Genomic DNA, 18,568 nt, shown 5'->3' with positions numbered 1-18,568 from the left:
CTAGAGGAGAGTCGGGGGGAGTCAAACTCAAGGACTGGAGGAGGCACTCCGCAATTAGTGCCGACTGAATGAAAGCGCAGATTCGGAGAGTGAGCGCCTGAGGAAACCACGCTCGGAAGAGGGAAGTCGGGAATGCAGCAAAGCGCGAATTGGCTCTGTGACGGTGTGAACTCATCCACACGCCATCTATCAGGTAACAGCCGAAAACACCACGCCGCCTGGCCGTCACCAGCACCACGGCAGTCGTCACTGAAGCCCTCGCGGAGGATCGGTTCGAGTCCGTTCATGTGCCGGAAGCCGTGGCGGCAGAAGGGGTACGGAGGCCGAGAGCGAGCCTCCCCCAGCCTGGGGCTGCGCGGGGGCGGGGCAGGGGGCAGGGGGCGGGGCGGGGGCGGGGCCCGCTGCTCGACGCGCCAGCTTCCCCGCCCGCCGGGAGCTCGGCTTCGTACGCCGCCAAGCCGCCGCGGAGCACGGCGGTCTGGCCTGAAGTGCATTAATGCCGCGGCGATTTAGAACCCTGGCATCCTCAGTCATCCGCGCTGTGACAGCATGGCGCCCAATCTTCCCCGAGCTTTTGACAACTATCCACTAGATGACCCCAGTTGCCTGTGTCAACTCACCTCAAAGTCAACACAGCCAAAACTGAACTTCGCATTTCCATCCCGTTCCCCAAAATTCTTCCTGCCTCATCCTCTCACCCGGATTCCACTCTTCCTTTCATCCCACGATACCCACTCTAACACCCCATCCTGCTATTTTGCCTTTTGAATACCTCCCGGACGTCTCCCAGCCCCTCCACCCCGGCTCCTATCACAGCCCGCATTTAGGACATCTCTCACCCCAGTTATTGTCAAATGCCCAACTTGGCGCCTTGCCCCCAGTCTTCTCCCCCCAGTCTTTTCTCCCCAGTGCTACACGGCTCTAAAACACCGATCTGTCACTCCCTTGCTTAAACGCCCACGGTGGCTTCCCCTCATGGGTAGCAGCTTTCTGCAGCCGGTGCGCCTGACAGTGGCGCTCGCAGGGAACTCCTCAGCGCTCTGGGCTGCTAAGCGGAGCCTGGACGGCAAGAACTCCTGAGCCGATGGCTTCCGGCCCGGAGCAGCCTCTCCCTTTCCATCCGTGTGCGGCTTCGGTTCTCTGCCGCGTGAGGAAGGCCAGAGGAGCACTGGCCCGAGGGAGCCCCCGCTAGCTCCAACGCCCCGGCTCGTGCGTCAGCCAGGGTGCCACTGCAACGTCGCCTTCCCATCCCTCTGGAAGGAGCTTCCCTTTCTTCACCTGGGAAACTGCTGCCCTTCCTTTCAGATCGGTGCAAATGTATCACTTTTTTCCCAGGACGTTTTCTTGGACTTTCATACCTTTCCTCATGCTCTCAAAATATTTTGTTTCAGGGGCGCCTGGGTGGCACAGCGGTTAAGCGTCTGCCTTCGGCTCAGGGCGTGATCCCCGTGTTCTGGGATCGAGCCTCACATCAGGCTCCTCCTCTATGAGCCTGCTTCTTCCTCTCCCACTCCCCCTGCTTGTGTTCCCTCTCTCACTGGCTGTCTCTATCTCTGTCAAATAAATGAATAAAATCTTTTTAAAAAAATACTTGTTTCATAATAATCTCGAGTCAGCCTGCTCCCTCGGTAAGAGCAGAACAGAACCGCCTTGCTCGTCTTCCTATTATTCATCTGCCGCCAGCGGAGGTCTTGCAGCCATCGGGTCCCGGGAACGAGAATGATGCGAGAGAACGAGGGCCAGGCTCGCCTTTTTCACTTTTTTTGCCTAGACTTCAGGAAAGTTCATGGTCATGTAACCCAGAAAAAGAGCTTGAGGAGAGGGGCGCTATAGGAGGATTAAATACAACAAAGAAAAGGCCATTGGATTTGGTCTGATTACTGAAAATCTTTGAACACAGATTTACATGGGATGAAGTCAGGTCTGGAAGGACTGAGAATAGAAAAAAATAGGGGTAAGATCCAAATCCCTTATCCATGATGTCTGAAGTTAAAGAATGGAAGAGAATGAAGGTTTACCGAGTTCCTTTGCTTCCAATTTCAACGGGTGTTGCGATTACATAAGACCTTTATTTATACGGTGTCAAAGGAAACCAAGTTTAACATAGTACGCTCAGAGAAATCTGGCTTCCTTCCATATCGCCCCACTCCAGTGGTATCAATTTCCATTCATTTTTGGTTTGTCTGTTTTTAAAATACAAACAAATGTACAGATCATGCACTACCTGTTAGGTGAGGTAGCATACGACACATTCTGTTCTGGTACTTTCTTCAGGTGATGTATGCTGGACAGCTCTCCAAAACAGTATGTCATCTTCTGCTGCTGCTGTGTAGACCAACCACTTCCGTACCGATGGTAGGAGAGATGCTTCCAGCCTACTGTCATTACAGACAGCGCTGCGACGGGTAGCCTTGTGCACATGACCTCGTATTTTTGCCAGCACTACCTCCAGGAATTTCACTTCTGTCTTCGCGTAATGGTCACAATCACCCTGTGTCATGGCTACTGGATCTCAGCTTATAAACTAAACGTAGCCTTTTAAAAATGCAATAAGCACTTTCACTCCTACCTTACCATTCTTCACCTAACATACGACCTCTCTCCTTAAAGAGAGAAGTTACTCTGCCAAGGAAAACAGCACAAAGAATAAACAAGGAGTTTAGTTTTATTTTCCCTGTGCATTTGCAAAACACTTAGGACCAACATAGAAAAAAAAAAACAAAACCTCCTGTGAAAAACATTACATTTAAGGGAAAAAAAAAAAGGCATGAGAGGGATTAGTGCCTTAGCCCTAGGGAGCTACAGCAACTCTGATTGGTCCAAGGAACTGAAAAGATACTGGGAAGATAGAATAGGAGGCAAGAGAATGAGAAATTACTGAGGAAGAGGGCCTCGAAGTGGGCCACGAGGGGGAACTGGAGGCCGGGGAGTGGGCCGGGGTGGAGGGAGGGGCCCCCGCTGGTAGCCGTAGGGTGGGGGTCGCGGAGGCCCAGTGTATCCATGAGGAGGCATCAGTGGAGGAGGTCCACGCATCCCATGTGGAGGCATAGGACCTGGGTGACCTGCACAAAGAAAAAGAAAAGTCAGTCAAGGCAAGAAATAGGAAGTGCTGATGTTGGGCGAATGTATGGAGAAGACCAACAGGGAGACCATGAGCAGAAATCTAAATAAAAGAAACGGCAGGGGACAGGGCTATGACAAGGGAAGAAGCTGCGAGACTACGATACTTGAGGATGAGGGAGGTGGCTAGAGCCTACTCACCCATGGGAGATCCAAACGGAGGCCCTCGAGGGGGCATGCCCATTGGAGGAGGCCCGGGATGAGGCATTCCAGGTGGCGGTCGGGGTGGTGGCTGCCCCCCAGAGCCTGGGGGGCCAGCATGGGGGTGTCCTAAGCCATGAGGGCCATGGTGGGCCAGCTGCATCTGAGACATCCCTGTGAGGACAAAACACACAGAGAGAAAGGAGACAAAAGGAATATAGAGAGCAAAGAAAATGGAGAAATGAAGGGCACCTGGGTGGCTCAGTCGTTAAGCGTCTGCCTTTGGCTCAGGGTGTGATCCCAGAATCCTGGGATCAAGCCCTGTATCGGGCTCCCTGCTCTCCGCTGGGAGCCTGCTTCTTCCTCTCCCACTTCCCCTGCTTGTGTTCCCTCTCTCTCTGTGTCAAATAAATAAATTCTTAAAAAAAGAAAGAAAGAAAGAAAGAAAGAAAGAAAGAAAGAAAGAAAGAAAGAAAATGGAAAAATGAGAAAAGTTCTCACAAAATTGAGAAAGAAGTGACATGAGGAAGTATGGAAAATAAGACTGGTACAGAGTGCCCTTATCCTCAACCCCATTCCAAGGGTACAAACAAATCAACTACTCCCCCAATCAACTGCTCACCCACTTCACCTGCTCCTTCCACGATTTCGATGCTACAGCAGTGCTGCAGAAGTACGTAACAAATGGACTGATTATTCCACTGACAGGATTTGCAAAGGTAGCAGAGACACCGTCTGAGCAAAGATTTAATTCTAAAGAACGAGTAAGAATTTTTAAGTGGACAAGAGACTGGACTAGAACACCCCAGGCAGGAAACGTTCGTATGTGCAAATCGCAGCGGCATCAAACAGCACCAAACAGTTTGGGTTTTACTCTGTAGGTAAAAGGGAGCAACCAAAGAATGCTGAGCAAGGATGTGTGAACATCTGTGTTTTAGAAAAATTACTCTGTGCAAGTGGATCAAAGATAGAGAAACTGAAGTCAAAATGTTAGAAAATTACTACAATAGGGGCGCCTGGGTGGCACAGCGGTTAAGCGTCTGCCTTCGGCTCAGGGCGTGATCCTGGAGTTCTGGGATCGAGCCCCACGTCAGGCTCCTCTGCTATGAGCCTGCTTCTTCCTCTCCCACTCCCCCTGCTTGTGTTCCCTCTCTCGCTGGCTGTCTCTATCTCTGTCGAATAAATAAATAAAATCTTTAAAAAAAAAAAAAAAAGAAAATTACAATAAATTAGGTGTGAAATAATGAGCATGAGGGGGCCTGAACTAGGGCACTGGCAGTGGACCCAATGCCAGAAATATTAATAAGGCTTGGTATCTAGAGTGGGGTGATACGAATTAGTTTGAAATAGTTTCCAGATTTCTGAATTAAGCATTTGAAAAGAAGAATACTAGAGGAAGAACAGGTCTGAAGGGGAAGGTAGGAAAGTGGAGCTGTCCATCAGGCAGCAGAATTAGGGTCATGGACCGGTGATACATATCTAGGAGGCTTCAGTGTACAAGTAATGGAACAATGCAGAAAAGAGAACTAAATACAACTAGCTAAGTGGAGAGAGGAAAAAAAAAAAAGCCTATTAAGGTGGCTAAGATTAAGGAATCAGACATAGGTGAAGAATCCAGAAAAACCAAGGGACAAGATTTTCAAAAAGGACAACATACCCAGTTTCAGGTACACCAAAGGGCAAACCAGATAAGGAATGGAAGCAGCCCCTAGATCTGGCAATTAGGTTACTGCTTTGGGGTAGAAGTCAGATGAGAGAAATGAAGTAAAAGTTAAAGGGGAAAAAAGCAAGTACAGTTATACCCTTTGGAAAAACATAAGAACGGAAACAGGGTGATAGTTGTTAAAGTAAACAGAGAGCACTTTGTATTTGTGTTTATAAACTAATGTCTGAAGAAAAGCAGAGCTCTGGGACTATCTATTATGATTATGGCTGAGGGACAAGGGCAGCACCGTAAGTGGCAATAGAGCTCCTCCACCAGGCTCATTCCTCCCTTCCCCAGCAAAGAACACCCACCTGGATGGGGCATCCCACCCGGAGGGAATGGGTGAGGATGTGAGTGTCCATGTCCAGGATGTCCAGCCCCTGGGGTTCCTGCTGATGGTGGGCCATGTCCTCCAGCCCCAGGAGGCATAGGTGGTGGGGGCATGGCTGGCGGTATCCCAGGTGGAAGGGCTCCAGGAGGCGGCACTGGGGGTGGGAAGGACCCAGGAGGAGGCATGCCTATAGAGAAAATGGAAGAAGAGTTAATGACAGTAAGGAGAAATATCTTTAGAGAGCCTGTTCAATCTGGCCTCTTCAAGCAGGATAAGCTCTCTTCCCTTCCTCCCGGGTCTCTAAAGTCAGTAGCAATACTAGACAACTCTGAACAACTTCAGCCTCAAGTCAACAACTTTCCTCCCCACAACTGTTGCCCCTCACTCCCTTTCTCATCACCTACTGACTCCACATCGTCCCCTTTTATCCATTATTTTTCCTTCCTCCTGCCTGACCCCCACCACACCCCAAACCCAAGCCAAAACTATTTTGAATAAAAGGTTTACCTGGTGGAGGAAGCCCAGACCCCAGTGATGATACCACAGGATTGGGGGCTGAGGGCGGAGGGGGTGCATCTGCAAACAGCTGATGAGGGCGGTCGGCCTGGGAGAGTGGGTTCTGGGCTGCCAGAAGTCGTTCAGCTGCTGAGCCATGGCGCTCACCCTTGGAGTCCTTCTTGAAGGCATAGGACACAGTGATAGGGCGGTTACACAGATACTGCCCGTTCATGGCCTCAATAGCTGCATCCGAAGCATCAAATGAAGCGAAATTAATAAAGGCATAACCTTTGGAGTTGCCTGTATCAGGGTCCCGCATAATCTTTGGGGTTTGTAAGATGACCCCAAAGGCACTGAAAGTATCATAAAGCAGCTTCTCATCAATCTCCGGGTCCAGATTGCCAATGAAAATGTTGGCCCCCACGTCCAGGTTCTTGTTGTGAGCTGATGCCTTGTTCACCCGTATTGGTTTCCCATAGAGTTTGATCATGTTCATGATCTTAATGGCATAGTCAGCATCTTCCTCACTCAAAAATTCCACAAAGCCATAGCCTGGTAAGTAGAAGAGTGGAGATTAACAACTTAAGTGAAGTGATTCAAAATGGGGTATAATTCATTCACCTTCCAAAGCACAAAGAACATGAAATAGCCACCTCACTTCAATGGAAAATGGTTCCAGAAGCAAACTGTGAGCTACGCTTAAAAGGAAAAATCTACAGGTGATTCATTCCAAAACAGCTACGAAAACTGCTGGAACCCTCCAGGAGAAGTCTGTGTCCCCAGTACGTAAACACACCTCTTGTCATGTACTCACCTTGGTGCTGACCTGTGACTCTATCCTTTGGCATATGGGTGTTGACTACTGGCCCTGCCTGGAGAAACAGCTCCCACAGCAGTGGTTCGCTAACCTTCTCGTCCAGGCCCCCGACGTAGACAGTAGCATCTAGAGGATAGAAGGAGATTAAGGCAGAGATGAGGTAATGACAGGAAACAAGGAGGTAACAGGCGGGGGGATTGGGAGTGGAGATGGGGTATTGGAGCAAAAAAGAAAAAAAAAAGTTAGATTTAGTCCTTACACTTCCCTCATTCCAGAGTTAGAGAAACTTCTTCAGTCTAACTGAAGGTTCTGCTGCAAATTCTCTGTAAATTCCTTTGTTTCTGTTTTTTGTTTGTTTTTGTTTTATTGAATGGTAAGGCAGAGGGGGTTTGACAGAGCATCACACCTACAGGCCTCAGCCCGCACCCGGCCACCCCGCCCCCAGCAGGCACGGGGGCCGGTCTCCCGACCTCCGGGGGGATCCGATCTCCCGCCCCGGCAAAAACACTGCTGGCCCTAGTCGAGGCCTCCTAGCCCCCCTGGGCCCATTCCCGGCTCGTCCCCTCCAATCACCCTGGTTCCGCTCGGAGATCGGGCCGGCCGCCATGGCGAAAGAGCTCCCGCCGTCTCCAGGCAGCAATCCCGCCCTCTGACCGCGGTCACTACTTCCACTTCCGGGGCGAAGGCGGTCGAGAGGGTGGTGGGCGGGGCCGTGGCGGGGGAGGAGCCGGAAGCGGCCGCGGCCATTTTAGGAGCTGCGAGGATGACGCAACTCGTGGAAGCGGCTTTTCGGGTCCTGTGCAGAGTTGCTGCTGCGAGCGGTGAAAGCGGGGAAGGCGGAATGGAAATGCCCAGCCCCTCTTAAGGCAGTGTTAGACATTAAAGGATCACAGTGTTCCCAAAAATGTAAATTCGAAAGCTAAAAGAACAACTTTCGTTTTTTAAATATTTTGTTGGCACTTGATCCTTCCGTTCCCCGAAGAAGGGTGTGCTGAGGAAACCACCCCCATCCCAAGGATTCGGCTGCGTTAGGGCGCGGAGGCAGCCCTCCACCCTGGCCCGCAGCCTTTGGGCAGGGGCGGTGTCAGCCCCAGCTTGAGCTTGAGTCGTGTCTTTGTTCCTCAGGGGAAGAGGGTTGCGGAACGTCTGAGCTGGGGTGACGTCCGAGCTCACCTAGTCCTATTGCATGGAGGGTGATGGAAACCTGAGGCTCAGAGATGAAGTGTGACCAAAGCTGAGGGATGGTTGACATTGGAGCCCAGAGGCTCAGTTTCAACCGCCAGAACACCCCGGGCCCAGCAACAATGTCTTGGTATGCTTTTTGCCCCATCTTTTCTAAAAAGATGCCTGTGGACTTCGCCTGACTTAGCCCCATATTTCCTTAACGATAATATGGTGGGTCCCATCCTCTCCCGGTTCATACCCATCAGTTTCTTACCTAGGATCTTTTATTCAGACACAAGAGATAATGCCAGCAATGTGTATAAATACTGTGCTTTAATGAACTTAAATAGAAATGTCACTACAAAATATACAATTGGAAGAGACTGGGGGCCTCCCATACCCACCCATAGAAAACTAAAGGGAAGAAACAGAAATTGGAATTAAGGAAGCAGCAAGAGGAGGTGAGGATGAGTTCTGTAGGCCATCTTGTTAGAACTGATGAACAGCATCTCTCGTCTCACAGTTTAACAGCTGGATATCCAAAGGCATAGAATTGCCTTGAAAAAAACAAAGGTTATTGTATTCTGGGTTGCTTTTGTTTCTTAATTCCTCAAATCATAAGAAACATATCTCGAGGAACGAAACAGGACAGGGCAAGAGTTGGGAGAAGGTTAGTACCACCCAACTGCAATGGAAAGTCAGGTCAGTGAGCTCGTTGAGGGTGGGAGTGTCAAAAGCTGAGACAGTAAGACCAGATAGGAAAAATTGGAGGATTAAAAAGAACCCTCCCTCACCCCAGACCACCCTCTGCCATGCCCATAAAAAAAACCCCAGCAATTTCAATGGGATTGGGAGAGAATGGTATTTGGATCTCTTTTCTTGGAATGATCCTCAGGAGATACTCTTGGTGTCCATCTCCTTAAAAGCTCCTGAAGATGGGATAGCTCATCCTGGAGGCCAGAGATTGTGGGTGCTGAGAGGCCTTTCTGTGGCGGGGGTAGAGAGAGGCAGAGAGGATATTATTACAGCTCTAGTTCCCTGTTTCTGAGATCTGTCCACTACTCTGGCATCTTTTTTTTAATTATTATTACTATTATAATTGACATACAATATCCTGTTAGTTTCAGGTATACATCCTGGTAATGTTTTTATACTTTCATAAGATTTTCTAAAATTATACTTTTATACTTCTATAAAATTTTATAAAATTATACTTTTATATAATTTTTATACAAAAAAATTATCTTTTTATATATTACAAGTGATCCCCATGATAAGTCTAGTTCCCATCACCTCTGGCATCTTTAATTCTCTTTCTCCCTCCAACTATGCCCTAGGTTCTACTTGATTTGAACCACAAGCAGTCTTTCCCATACATACACACACATTCCCAAACCTATTCACTCTGATACCAACAAGAATGGTACTTCACTCCTCAATACCCCCAGCCCTTTGCTTTTCTAGCTCCTAAAAACATCTGGTTTCTCCCAGAACATTTGGTTTAACAGTCAAGCCCCTTCTCCCACTCCCAATCCCTATCCCTGTCTTCCCTCCTCACCTGGACCTCAGGCCTTCCCCTCAGGTAGCAGCGTCTCCACAGCCTGATCTGGGGTCCCAGGTATCCAGGCAGCAGCAACCCCGGGGGTAAAGGGCAAGCTCCCCAGTGTGAGGGGAGCCCCCACTCCTGATCAGCCAGGCTTTCAGAGGAGATAGCAGGTCGAGGAAGCCAACGAGAAGAGACTGCCAGCACGGAGGGACTGTCCCGCCAAGGACAGAGTTGATTCAGGGGGGTCAGGGCCCCTCTGGAGAAAAGCCACACAGAACTGGGGGGTCCAGGAACCATGAAGCTTGGCTAAAGGGAAAAGAGAAATCAACTGGCAACCTAGAAACCAGATGACCCCACTTTCACCAAACTGGGTCAGGAAGGAATGTCTAGCTGCCACCTACTCACACTGCATTAGTGATCAAACTACAGGACTCCCCCTCTCCCCACCGAGAACTCTTTATCTACTCTCCTCATTAGGCTTCAAACTAGGCCTCAGGTCTGATGAAAGTCAATTTTAGGGAAACTTATAAAATGTGTATAAGAAAGGGGTTGCCTGGGTGGCTCAGTCAGTCAAGCATCCTACTCTTGATTTCAGCTCAGGTCATAATCTCAGGGCTGTGAGATCCAGACCCACATCTGGTTCTGCATGTGCTCAATGGGGAGTCTGCTTGAGATTCTCTCTCCCTCTGCCCACTCCCCACCCCCCGCTGGCATTCACATGCCCTCTCTCTCTCTCTCTCTAAAATAAATAAATCTTTTTTAAAAATGTGTATAAGAAATAGAAAAACTTAGATGAGGACAAGAAGGATCCCCTCTGTACTATTCTAAGATTTCTGCCTTCCTGGGGATAGTCAGGGACTCCTAAGTGACAGCTACAGAAGTGTGGGCAGCTTTCCCTGGGGAACTCAGACACCATGTCTTTCCACTTCTCCCTATCTAGTAGGATGAGCCTATCAAGTGAATTTAGGAAGTGTAGACACCTCACCTGCTGTCTAGGGAGCCAGGAATCTGGGCAGTGTTCCGGGTCATAGCCAGGATTATGGAATTGTAATATCTGTTCACTGCTGTAGCGTAAATCCCAGTCCCAGACAGACAGCTGCAGGTTAACAGAGTTCCCAGCAGGGGGTTGGGAGTACCCTGGGGTATAGATTTGTGTATAGGAGTTGAACTGGACAGAGGAAACAAAAAGGATGGTTAAACAAACAAAAAAGTAATCCTTTCCCCAAGTCTGGAGAGAAATCATGAAAACCTCACCTCTTCCTCTGGGAATCAGATGTAGGGTGAAAGTCCAGTCGTGAGAATGAGCACCAACCTCCCCCTTTCCCACCCACAGACCTCACTTTCCATAAATCAAGATTAAACTTCAGAGGGCATTTCTCAAGGAGAAGAAAAGACAGCTTAAAAACGGAAGTCACTGACCTGTCCACTCTGCTTTCCGCGCTCCCAGGGAGTATCTCTCAAGAATGTGAGAGTGTCAGGAACCCTGGCACTGTCATGAAGAGCAAGAAGGAAAAACTCTGAGAATTCAAACTCAGCTGGAAACTGATGGAGGAGCTGCCAGACGCAATCAAGGAAGAGGAGAAACACTGGAGCCTGAGAAGAGGGAAGGTGAGAGGTTAGAAGGGAGTGTAGGCACCTGAAGGGGGAGGATGACAAAATGATGGGGGACAAGGGACACAGCCAACAGGGCCACTAAGGACAGGAATAGAAATATGGATTAAGGGTAGTAGGGGGTTGTGGTGCCTCTTTCATGTAGGTCTCCCTTCAAGCTCAACCTAATCTCAGGATCCTTCTAACCCAATTTTACTTTCAGTGGATTGTACTATATAGTTTTCTCATCCCCTGACATCTTTAGTAATAACCTCCCCCCAGTACCCTCCCCATATGATCTTACCTCTTCACTGGCTCCTGTTACCCCAAGTCGGGTCAGGAAGGGATGTCCAGCTGCCACCCACTCTCGCTGCACTAGTGATTGGAAGCCAAGCAGTGTTCGGGCTTCCGGGGCCGAAAGCAGCTGGACGAGTGAAGAGAGGAGGCCATTGAAATCACGATCACCGCGTTCTGGGTGACAAAGAGGGAGAGGGGACAAAGAAAGAGGAGCCAAGAAACTAGGGCAGAAGTAAATGAGAAAAGGAAACATGGCAAGAAGAGAGGGACACAGAGGAGAAAAGTTTTGGTTAGGTAAGATTGAGAGGGCAAATAGAAGTGAAGAGAAAATAAAGACCTTGAATGATTCAGTTCATAGACTCCACCTGGATAGAAATACCCAGCTTCACGTGTAGGAGGCAGAATCATAAATCTCAGACCAGCTTCCACATTGTCCTTCCCACTCCAACCCAGTCACCATCTACTGACAGAAGGACGGGAACAGAAGGCGAGGAACCCTGCTGTTAAGGACCACAAGCTGTCGTAACACTACAGCTAGTAGTAGTACTACCACTACTGGGAGGCAGGGGTAGCACTGAAGGATGAGTTAGGGCCCAGGGGTAGTTCCTAGTAACAGGAGAGGAGGACCCTAGTGCTAGACGGGGACAAGGAAGACTTACAGATCTTCCTCCCGGTTGGGTGGGTAAAGGAAAAACGAAGGAATGGAGTAGGTTAACCCAAGAAACTCACCTTGGAGTACTACAGACCGAACCCTGGATGTCACTAAGACTGAGATGTCACTGGCCTTTCGAAGACAAGACCTGAGGGGGCAGATGACGAAGAGGAGAGAAGAATGATAAGCCTGGAAGAAGGGAGTAGTGGGTCATGGGATGGAAAAGAGGCAGACTCTAAAATTCTGCCTGTTCTCCTTCTAAGGAGCAGCAAGTAAGAGTCTTCTTGGGATACCAAAGAGAAGAATTAGTGGAAGGCCATTTAGGAATTCAAGTTAACAGAAGGTTGGGGAGGGCTAGAAAACAAGGGAGTACCTGACGTAATCCAACCATCGTGTTCCTTCCAGGGCTGAGAGCCATTTCTCCTCAGCTGCAGATGAATCTGAGAGAGAGTAGAGGGGTCAGAAGGACGAAGAGATCGGGAGGACTCGGGATTTATGATTCAGGGTCTGCAGCCTGAGGGTTAAGAATAAGTTGGGTAGTGGTTACACAGGACTGGGGATAGAAATGAACAGTAACTGTAAATGGCCATGAGGTTACTACAATTAAATTGTGGTGACAGTTGTACAACCTTGTAAATGTAATAAAATTCACCTAACACTTAAGATGGGTGAAGGGTGGATTTTATGGTATGTAAATTACATCTCAATAAAGTTGTTAAAATAACACACTGGGGACAGGAAGGCAGAAAATCAGTGAGTCCGTGGGAGATGGGAGTTGACTAGAAAACTGTGGATCTTTGGCTTGAAGGGTTACTCATCTGTAACAGGCAAAAGGGTAAACCGGGTTGGGATCAGCAGACCTAGGGGCGGGGGTGGGGGTCAGAGGTTATCTCACCAGGCAGGCAGAGGGCCCTCAGCTTCAAGTGGGCAAGTTGGACATCTGTAAGACTAGGCAGCTCATCCACAGTGTCCACCAGGACGACGTCTGAATGCCCAGCCTGGAGCATCGACTCCACTGCTCTGGAGGGGAAGAAGTCACAAAGTAAGGGAACAAGTCTGTCCTGAACCTCCAGCCCTTGATTCTACTCATCCAACCTGCCCTCACCTGATATGCTCCTTGTTAGGGTCGCTGGCTGTATAGAAGCCACCACAGCGGAGAAGATCACTGCCCCCAGGGTGATGCCAGGACAGACGCTTCAGACAGTGGGAGGTTAGGATCACCAGGGAGAAACTCCTAGCCCCACCCTATCCTGCCCCCACCCTGATCCCCTCCACAATGACCCCCCTGACCTCCCATAACCATCTAATCCCCACCCATCACCCTGGCCCCCACACTGACCGGTCCACGGCCCTGATGGAAGTGGCCAAATGCTCTCCTGACCTCACTGTCCAGAGTTCGCTTAGGGACCCAGAAGTAACGGGGGAGGCTGTGAAATTGAGAGTTACAGTCACAGCTTGGCTCAGTGAACTCATTATAATGCAGACCTGTCATTACAAGGAAGTTGTTTAGGAGGGGATTATCTCAAGGGACCTCAGGTTTAGAGATCTAGGCAGTAAGGGGGAGAGCTCTGTGGATATCCTAAGAGTCTGTAGAGTTTGTGGCCAGTCCTAGCTTTAGAGGATCTGAGAACTGTGGGAAGACTGGGAGGGCAGCAGGGGTTGGGGCGGACTGGGGGATCACCTGGTGGCTACGTCGAACCTCTCATTGACAGTGCTGACCCTCCAGCCCCTGGCCCCCTGCTTTTTCCGTTCAGTCTCCCAGTCTTCTGATGTCTCCAAGAGGGGAATAGGTGGTTTTCTGGACCCTGAACTTTGGCCTAGAGCAGGAATGAAGCACAGAAAAGAAGGAAGAGGAACCAGAGAGAGCTTCTCAGCGCTATTATCTTCAGCCAGCCTCTGCTCTTTCAGATTCTTTACCCTTTCCCTACCCTAAATAACCCTCACTCACCAGCTTTGCTCAGGGATATCCCTGCATACTGTTGAGCTTGACTGCTCTGAGCTCTGGCTTGGACAATGGCACTGGTCACCTGTGGAGGAAAGGGCATCCCAGCCTTTTGGCTCAGACTGCAGAAGTGAAGAGAAGGAGATGGGACCCACGTGTTGCTCAACTGTCTTAGCCACCAATAGAGAAGAACAGAGAAGACTGTCCCTAAGCAAGGGAGCTTCCGCAGGTGGTGGGGACTGGGGTCAGGAGAACACATCCAGAACCACAGAATCAAAGAATGTCAGTTCTGGGAGGAATCTCTGGAACAGTTTCATCCAGCCCTCCCTGTTTTTCAAAGGAAGAAACTTGCCCACTGTCACCATCTTGATCATGGGCAGTGCCAGGCTAGAATTCAGGCCCCTTACTCTCATTATACCATCCTTTATCCCAGCCTTTTAGCCTCTCCTTGAAGAGAGAAGCAGACAGAATGATGAGAGGGGTCCTAGGAGATAGGGGAGTAGTAGGAATGCCCAGAAAAGGATCCCAAGGCTCTAAGGGGAGGAGGAATGTTTGGGTTGAAGGCCTCTTACCTGAAAGGCCTGAGGCTCTAGTCCTCCAGCCTCAAAAGCAACTCTGAGCAGCCGGAAGTCTCGGCCATGAATGAGAATCTCCTCAGGGATAAATTTAAGTGGGGACCCTGGACGGAGGAGCTGGACTCTGGACAGGCCACTCACTGAAGTCAAGAGTTAGAAAGCAGTGTAGCCATGGATCAGGGTCCCTCTACAAGGAAGTCTTCCAGCCCATCCCACTCCAGCCCTGCTGCCCTCTGAAAATAGAGGAAGGATGAGGCCCTTCACCAACACCTCACCCCCCCCCCCGCACCCCACTCACCAGCCTCTAATCGCCCAATGTTGACCAGGACAAAATCATATTCACTGCTCAGGGGAGTCTCCTAGAGGGAGCACATGACTGATGTTAAAGCCATCTGAAATTTTGCTCATTGTCCTACCTTGGCAATCCCTAACCTCCCTGGAGATAATCCCAACAACCCCTTAAGTATAACTCTCCCTGTCTCACTTGTCTAAAACCTTCTAGACTTCCCAATCCATTTCTCATAGTCCTTTCCATTGCCCTAACCATCTCACCTGACTCCGTTGCCATCCACAGGGCTGGAAGGTGACCCTCAAGTTGGTGCAGATCAGGGTTCCAGACAATTCAGGTTCCAGCCCCTTCCTCACCCCTGGGGCCCATGCTAGGATCTGCTCCCCTACAAGGGAAGGGGGGAAGCCAGGTTGTGACTATTCCCAGTGTCACCCACACTGGTAATCACCTGCTCCTCTGAGACAGGAGGATGGAAAGAGGGAAGATTAAGATCCTCCCCTAACTTCACTAGGACAAAAGCTTAGGAGAAGACCATTTGTATTCTTTTACTCGAGAGCTCAGAATAGTGCCTGGCACAGAGTAGGCACTCAAATACTTCTTGAATAAGTACATGAGAAAAGGGACTAACAGAGTCAGAAAACAGGGACCGTCAAGGTCCACCCTCCTAGCCAGCTCTGACAGAGAAGAGAGCAAGCCTCAGACAGAAGCACTTTGAGCAAGGAGAGGAATACAGAGGTATCTTTGGTGAGGTTTGAAGCAAAGTTTGAGCAGAATGAAACTGGGAAGAGTCTTTGGAGATTGGAAGGATCCGAAGGGAGTTATTACCTGGGAGGCATCCCGAGGCCAGGTGACTACCAAGCTGACAACTCCTGGGCTCCAGCGTCCCAGTCCTCCGGACAGACTTTGGTCCAGAGAGCTGTGAAGGGTATAGGGTTAATCCCCAGGCCTCTCCAACCCCGGGATCTAGGATTACCTCAGCAGCCACCCTTGGAGGCCTACACTCAGACTCTGGGGGGAAACTGAGATCAGCGGCTGTGGGGAGCTTAGGACCCAGTTGGCAGACAGTAAAGGGAGGGGCTGGTTAATGGATAATGAGACAATGAACTTGAGACTGTGAAAAAGACCAAGCTCCATCAAGCGGAGCTGATCTGGGACACACCCTCCTCCTCTTCTAGCTCCTTTCCTAGCCCCTCTTTTATCTCCACATCCTCCTCATTCACACCCTCCTGCCCACGGTGCCCTTCCCTCCCAAGCCCAAGTCTCCTCTCCTTACCCCCATGTCTGGCTCCGCCTTCTGGGGGGCGATGTTGAAACTCTGGCCCCGACCCCCCCACCACATTTCTCTGGCTCCATCCGGGGACAGAGCAGTGAAGGGTGGGAAACCTTGAGGATGCTCAAGCCCCTTAGGGAGAGGCTGAATCTTATAGTTGAGAAGAGAGAAGTCAGGGAGAGGGGCAGGGGACAGCACCAGGGAAAGGAGCGTTTGAGGTGCACGGAGCACGATTAGGGGTCTTTTGAAAGGTGTGCCCAACCCAGCAAGAGGAGGCTCCTCGGAAACTTCAGTCGACTCTGGAGAGGGCGGGAGAGATGCCCAGCCCCTTAAAGGGGAATACACACAGTTTTGGAAAAGTGGAGGAGCCTGGAAAAGGTGAGGGAAAAGTGGGTAACTGGGGGGAAAAATACCCAGATTCTTTTCCCAATCCCAGATCCTATGCTCTTTCTGTTCACAAGCACTGGAAACTATTTGAGGGGAGCAGTAATGCCGAGTATTAACCTGGAATAATTTGGGCTCAGGTTTTTTGTCTTCTTAAAGGGGGTGGTACGGTGGGAGGAATGCAAAAAACAGTTCAGGCTTCCTTGCTGCCTCCCCTGACACACGGGAAATTGGGCCTCGGGGGATTTTTGCCTGGGAAGGCCCAAGAAATGAGGGAGGGGAGTTAAAGCATTTTAGTATATCATTCTCCAGACAGCATGAAACATACCTCATGTGGCGGGTGCCCTGAGAAAATTGGGGAGAGAAATGGAAATATCTCCGGGATGCAGACAAGTACAGGTGTGTTTATGGGCAAGTTCTGGGGGTGGAGGCAGGCCCAGGGAAGAGATCTTACTACTTAATCCAACACACACAGACACACACCAGTGGGAAACCAGAGCCCATTCCAGCTACATGACCCCTCCCTCCAACCCAGACACCAGATCTCCAAATTAAAGATTCATGTTCAGGACCTTCAAAGCTGAGGGCCGGAACCCTCTATCAGTTCAACAGCCCCATCTCCCACCATCCCCCCTGCAACCCGAGCAGCAGAGGTGGGTGGGGAGGACCCTAGGAGGGAAATAGAGGAACTGCAGTTGATGGTGCCTGGATAGGAAGCAAGTGTCTGCATTTAGATGCGAAAAAGACAGGAAATGAAATACAAAATAAGGGTTAATGAGCTGCTGTTTTATTGATTTTGAGTCTGTACAGAGGCAGCAGACCTTAGGTGGGCGCCCCAGTTTTCCAAAGTGACACTCAACTCTCTCCTCCCCTCAGCACACACACCCTTCCGGCCTCAGCTGTAAAAGTTCCCTGTCTTGGCCGCTACTGTGGAAATAGTGAAGATATTGTGAGACAGGAAGTTAATTTGGAACAAAGAGGCATACACCTGCTAGGAAGGTGGCCCAGAAGCCTTATTCTAGAAGTCCTAAAAGCTCCCAAGCACCCCCAACCCTACTTTCCATGGGCCTCAATCTCTTGGGAAGAAATACTTCCCAGGGTCTCTTGCACTAGGAAGAGCTGTGTTCCACAACTTTAAAATCCCTTTCTCCATTTTCCTTCTCCCCACCACCCTTCATTCAAGAGCCTCATTCTATCCTTAATATTTTGAGGTATAGCAGCAGCAGAGGAATCCAGAGGAAAAAAACATCAGGGGGATGGGGGGAGGTGGAAGGCAGAAAAAAGTGGGTGACTTGGATGAGCAGAGGAATGTAAAGGGGCAGCAGCCGAGGGCCAAGTGAGAGGAGGGACCAGGACTCTCAGCACCCCCACACCAGTGGAGGTTTCAGTGGACGAAAGGAGGGATGCAGAAGCAAGGGGCTGTATCAGATTTTTCCATTTTCAGAATCCTGGTCTGGTTGCAGGTTTGTGCCAAGAGTGAAGGCTGCTGGGAGGGGCAGCTGGAGGAGGGGGGCGGAGCTGAGTGACTCACGAGATGAGTCACAGATCCAGTTATAAGCACAGAAAGAGGCCAACGTCCTCCCCAGCCCCCACCGCTCTCCAGTCACCCTCAGCCAGCTTCCGCTCCTCTTCCCTACCGCCCCTAACCCACGTGGCCGGTGAAGGGCGGTGGCATGGAGAAAGTCTACATGAGGACGTCATAATAAATATTTTGTTAAACTACTTAAGTATGGGGCAAAACACCCTGCGATTTGCAGGCTGGGTACCTACAAAGTGAAACAGACAGGAGTGCCTGTGTGACTCACTGAAACTGCAGCTGAAGGGTCTGCAGGGAAAGGAAATTAGAAAAATTCTGTCTTCTCATCTAGTGTCTGGGGCACTGACTGCTTGGAGAAAGACAACACAGAGTCCAGAGTAACTGGTGTCAGAGTAAGTCGGGGACAGTCATCTCTGAATGGAAAGACAAATGTGACTGGAACCTTGGATGTGTGGCTGTTTAGAAAGGAGACCATTTGGAACCAGCTCCATTTTTCCTGCCTCTGTATCACTTCCCAAATACACAATATGAAGTCATTGCTAACTTTTGTTTTATTGGTCTGTGAGCTTTAGTTTCGCTTGAAAAGAAACAGAGCCAGGACGGGAGGGAGAGTACTTCCCTCCAGGCCCTGTACAGCACCATGTTTCACACCACCCCACTCCATAAAGACACTGAATCTTAAAAAAAAAAAAAAAAAAAAAAAAAAAAAG

The 18,568-nt window shown here is 49.8% G+C and overlaps 2 protein-coding genes across 2 annotated transcripts; both read right to left on the bottom strand.

The window, feature by feature from the left end:
- Positions 1-2,647: 2,647 nt before the first annotated feature.
- SF3B4 (splicing factor 3b subunit 4) lies at positions 2,648-7,321 on the bottom strand. Its single transcript, XM_008695739.2, has 6 exons — positions 7,186-7,321; positions 6,610-6,738; positions 5,805-6,347; positions 5,278-5,484; positions 3,262-3,435; positions 2,648-3,062 (listed from the first exon to the last, which is right to left on the bottom strand). Exons 1-6 carry the CDS (start codon positions 7,217-7,219, stop codon positions 2,875-2,877), a joined length of 1,275 nt encoding a protein of 424 aa, XP_008693961.2. The 5' UTR covers positions 7,220-7,321; the 3' UTR covers positions 2,648-2,874.
- Positions 7,322-8,090: 769 nt separating this feature from the next.
- Positions 8,091-16,210, bottom strand: MTMR11 (myotubularin related protein 11). The gene is given in 18 exon segments (XM_008695738.2): positions 8,091-8,629; positions 8,631-8,762; positions 9,335-9,628; positions 10,308-10,490; positions 10,742-10,915; positions 11,217-11,383; positions 11,939-12,009; positions 12,235-12,301; positions 12,757-12,881; positions 12,967-13,055; positions 13,201-13,288; positions 13,543-13,678; positions 13,810-13,888; positions 14,376-14,518; positions 14,677-14,737; positions 14,931-15,052; positions 15,493-15,583; positions 15,941-16,210. Coding segments are annotated over 18 exon segments (2,151 nt in total). The 5' UTR covers positions 16,007-16,210; the 3' UTR covers positions 8,091-8,566.
- Between the last annotated feature and the right edge of the window lie 2,358 nt (positions 16,211-18,568).

The sequence above is a fragment of the Ursus maritimus genome, unplaced genomic scaffold (genome assembly GCF_017311325.1).
Source record: "Ursus maritimus isolate PB19 unplaced genomic scaffold, ASM1731132v1 scaffold_12, whole genome shotgun sequence".
NCBI classification, from domain to species: domain Eukaryota; kingdom Metazoa; phylum Chordata; class Mammalia; order Carnivora; family Ursidae; genus Ursus; species Ursus maritimus.
The sequence above is the reverse complement of the archived record's forward strand: the minus strand, read 5'-3'. Positions and strand labels throughout refer to the sequence as shown.

Excerpts from the sequence above, each read along its gene's own strand:
- SF3B4 (XM_008695739.2), bottom strand. The coding sequence starts at position 7,219 with ATGGCGGCCGGCCCGATCTCCGAGCGGAACCAGG. Across the intron at positions 5,485-5,804 it reads GTCTGGGCTTCCTCCACCAG|GCATGCCTCCTCCTGGGTCC; the intron begins GTAAACCTTTTA and ends TTTTCTCTATAG. Across the intron at positions 3,063-3,261 it reads TCCGTTTGGATCTCCCATGG|GTCACCCAGGTCCTATGCCT; the intron begins GTGAGTAGGCTC and ends TTCTTTGTGCAG.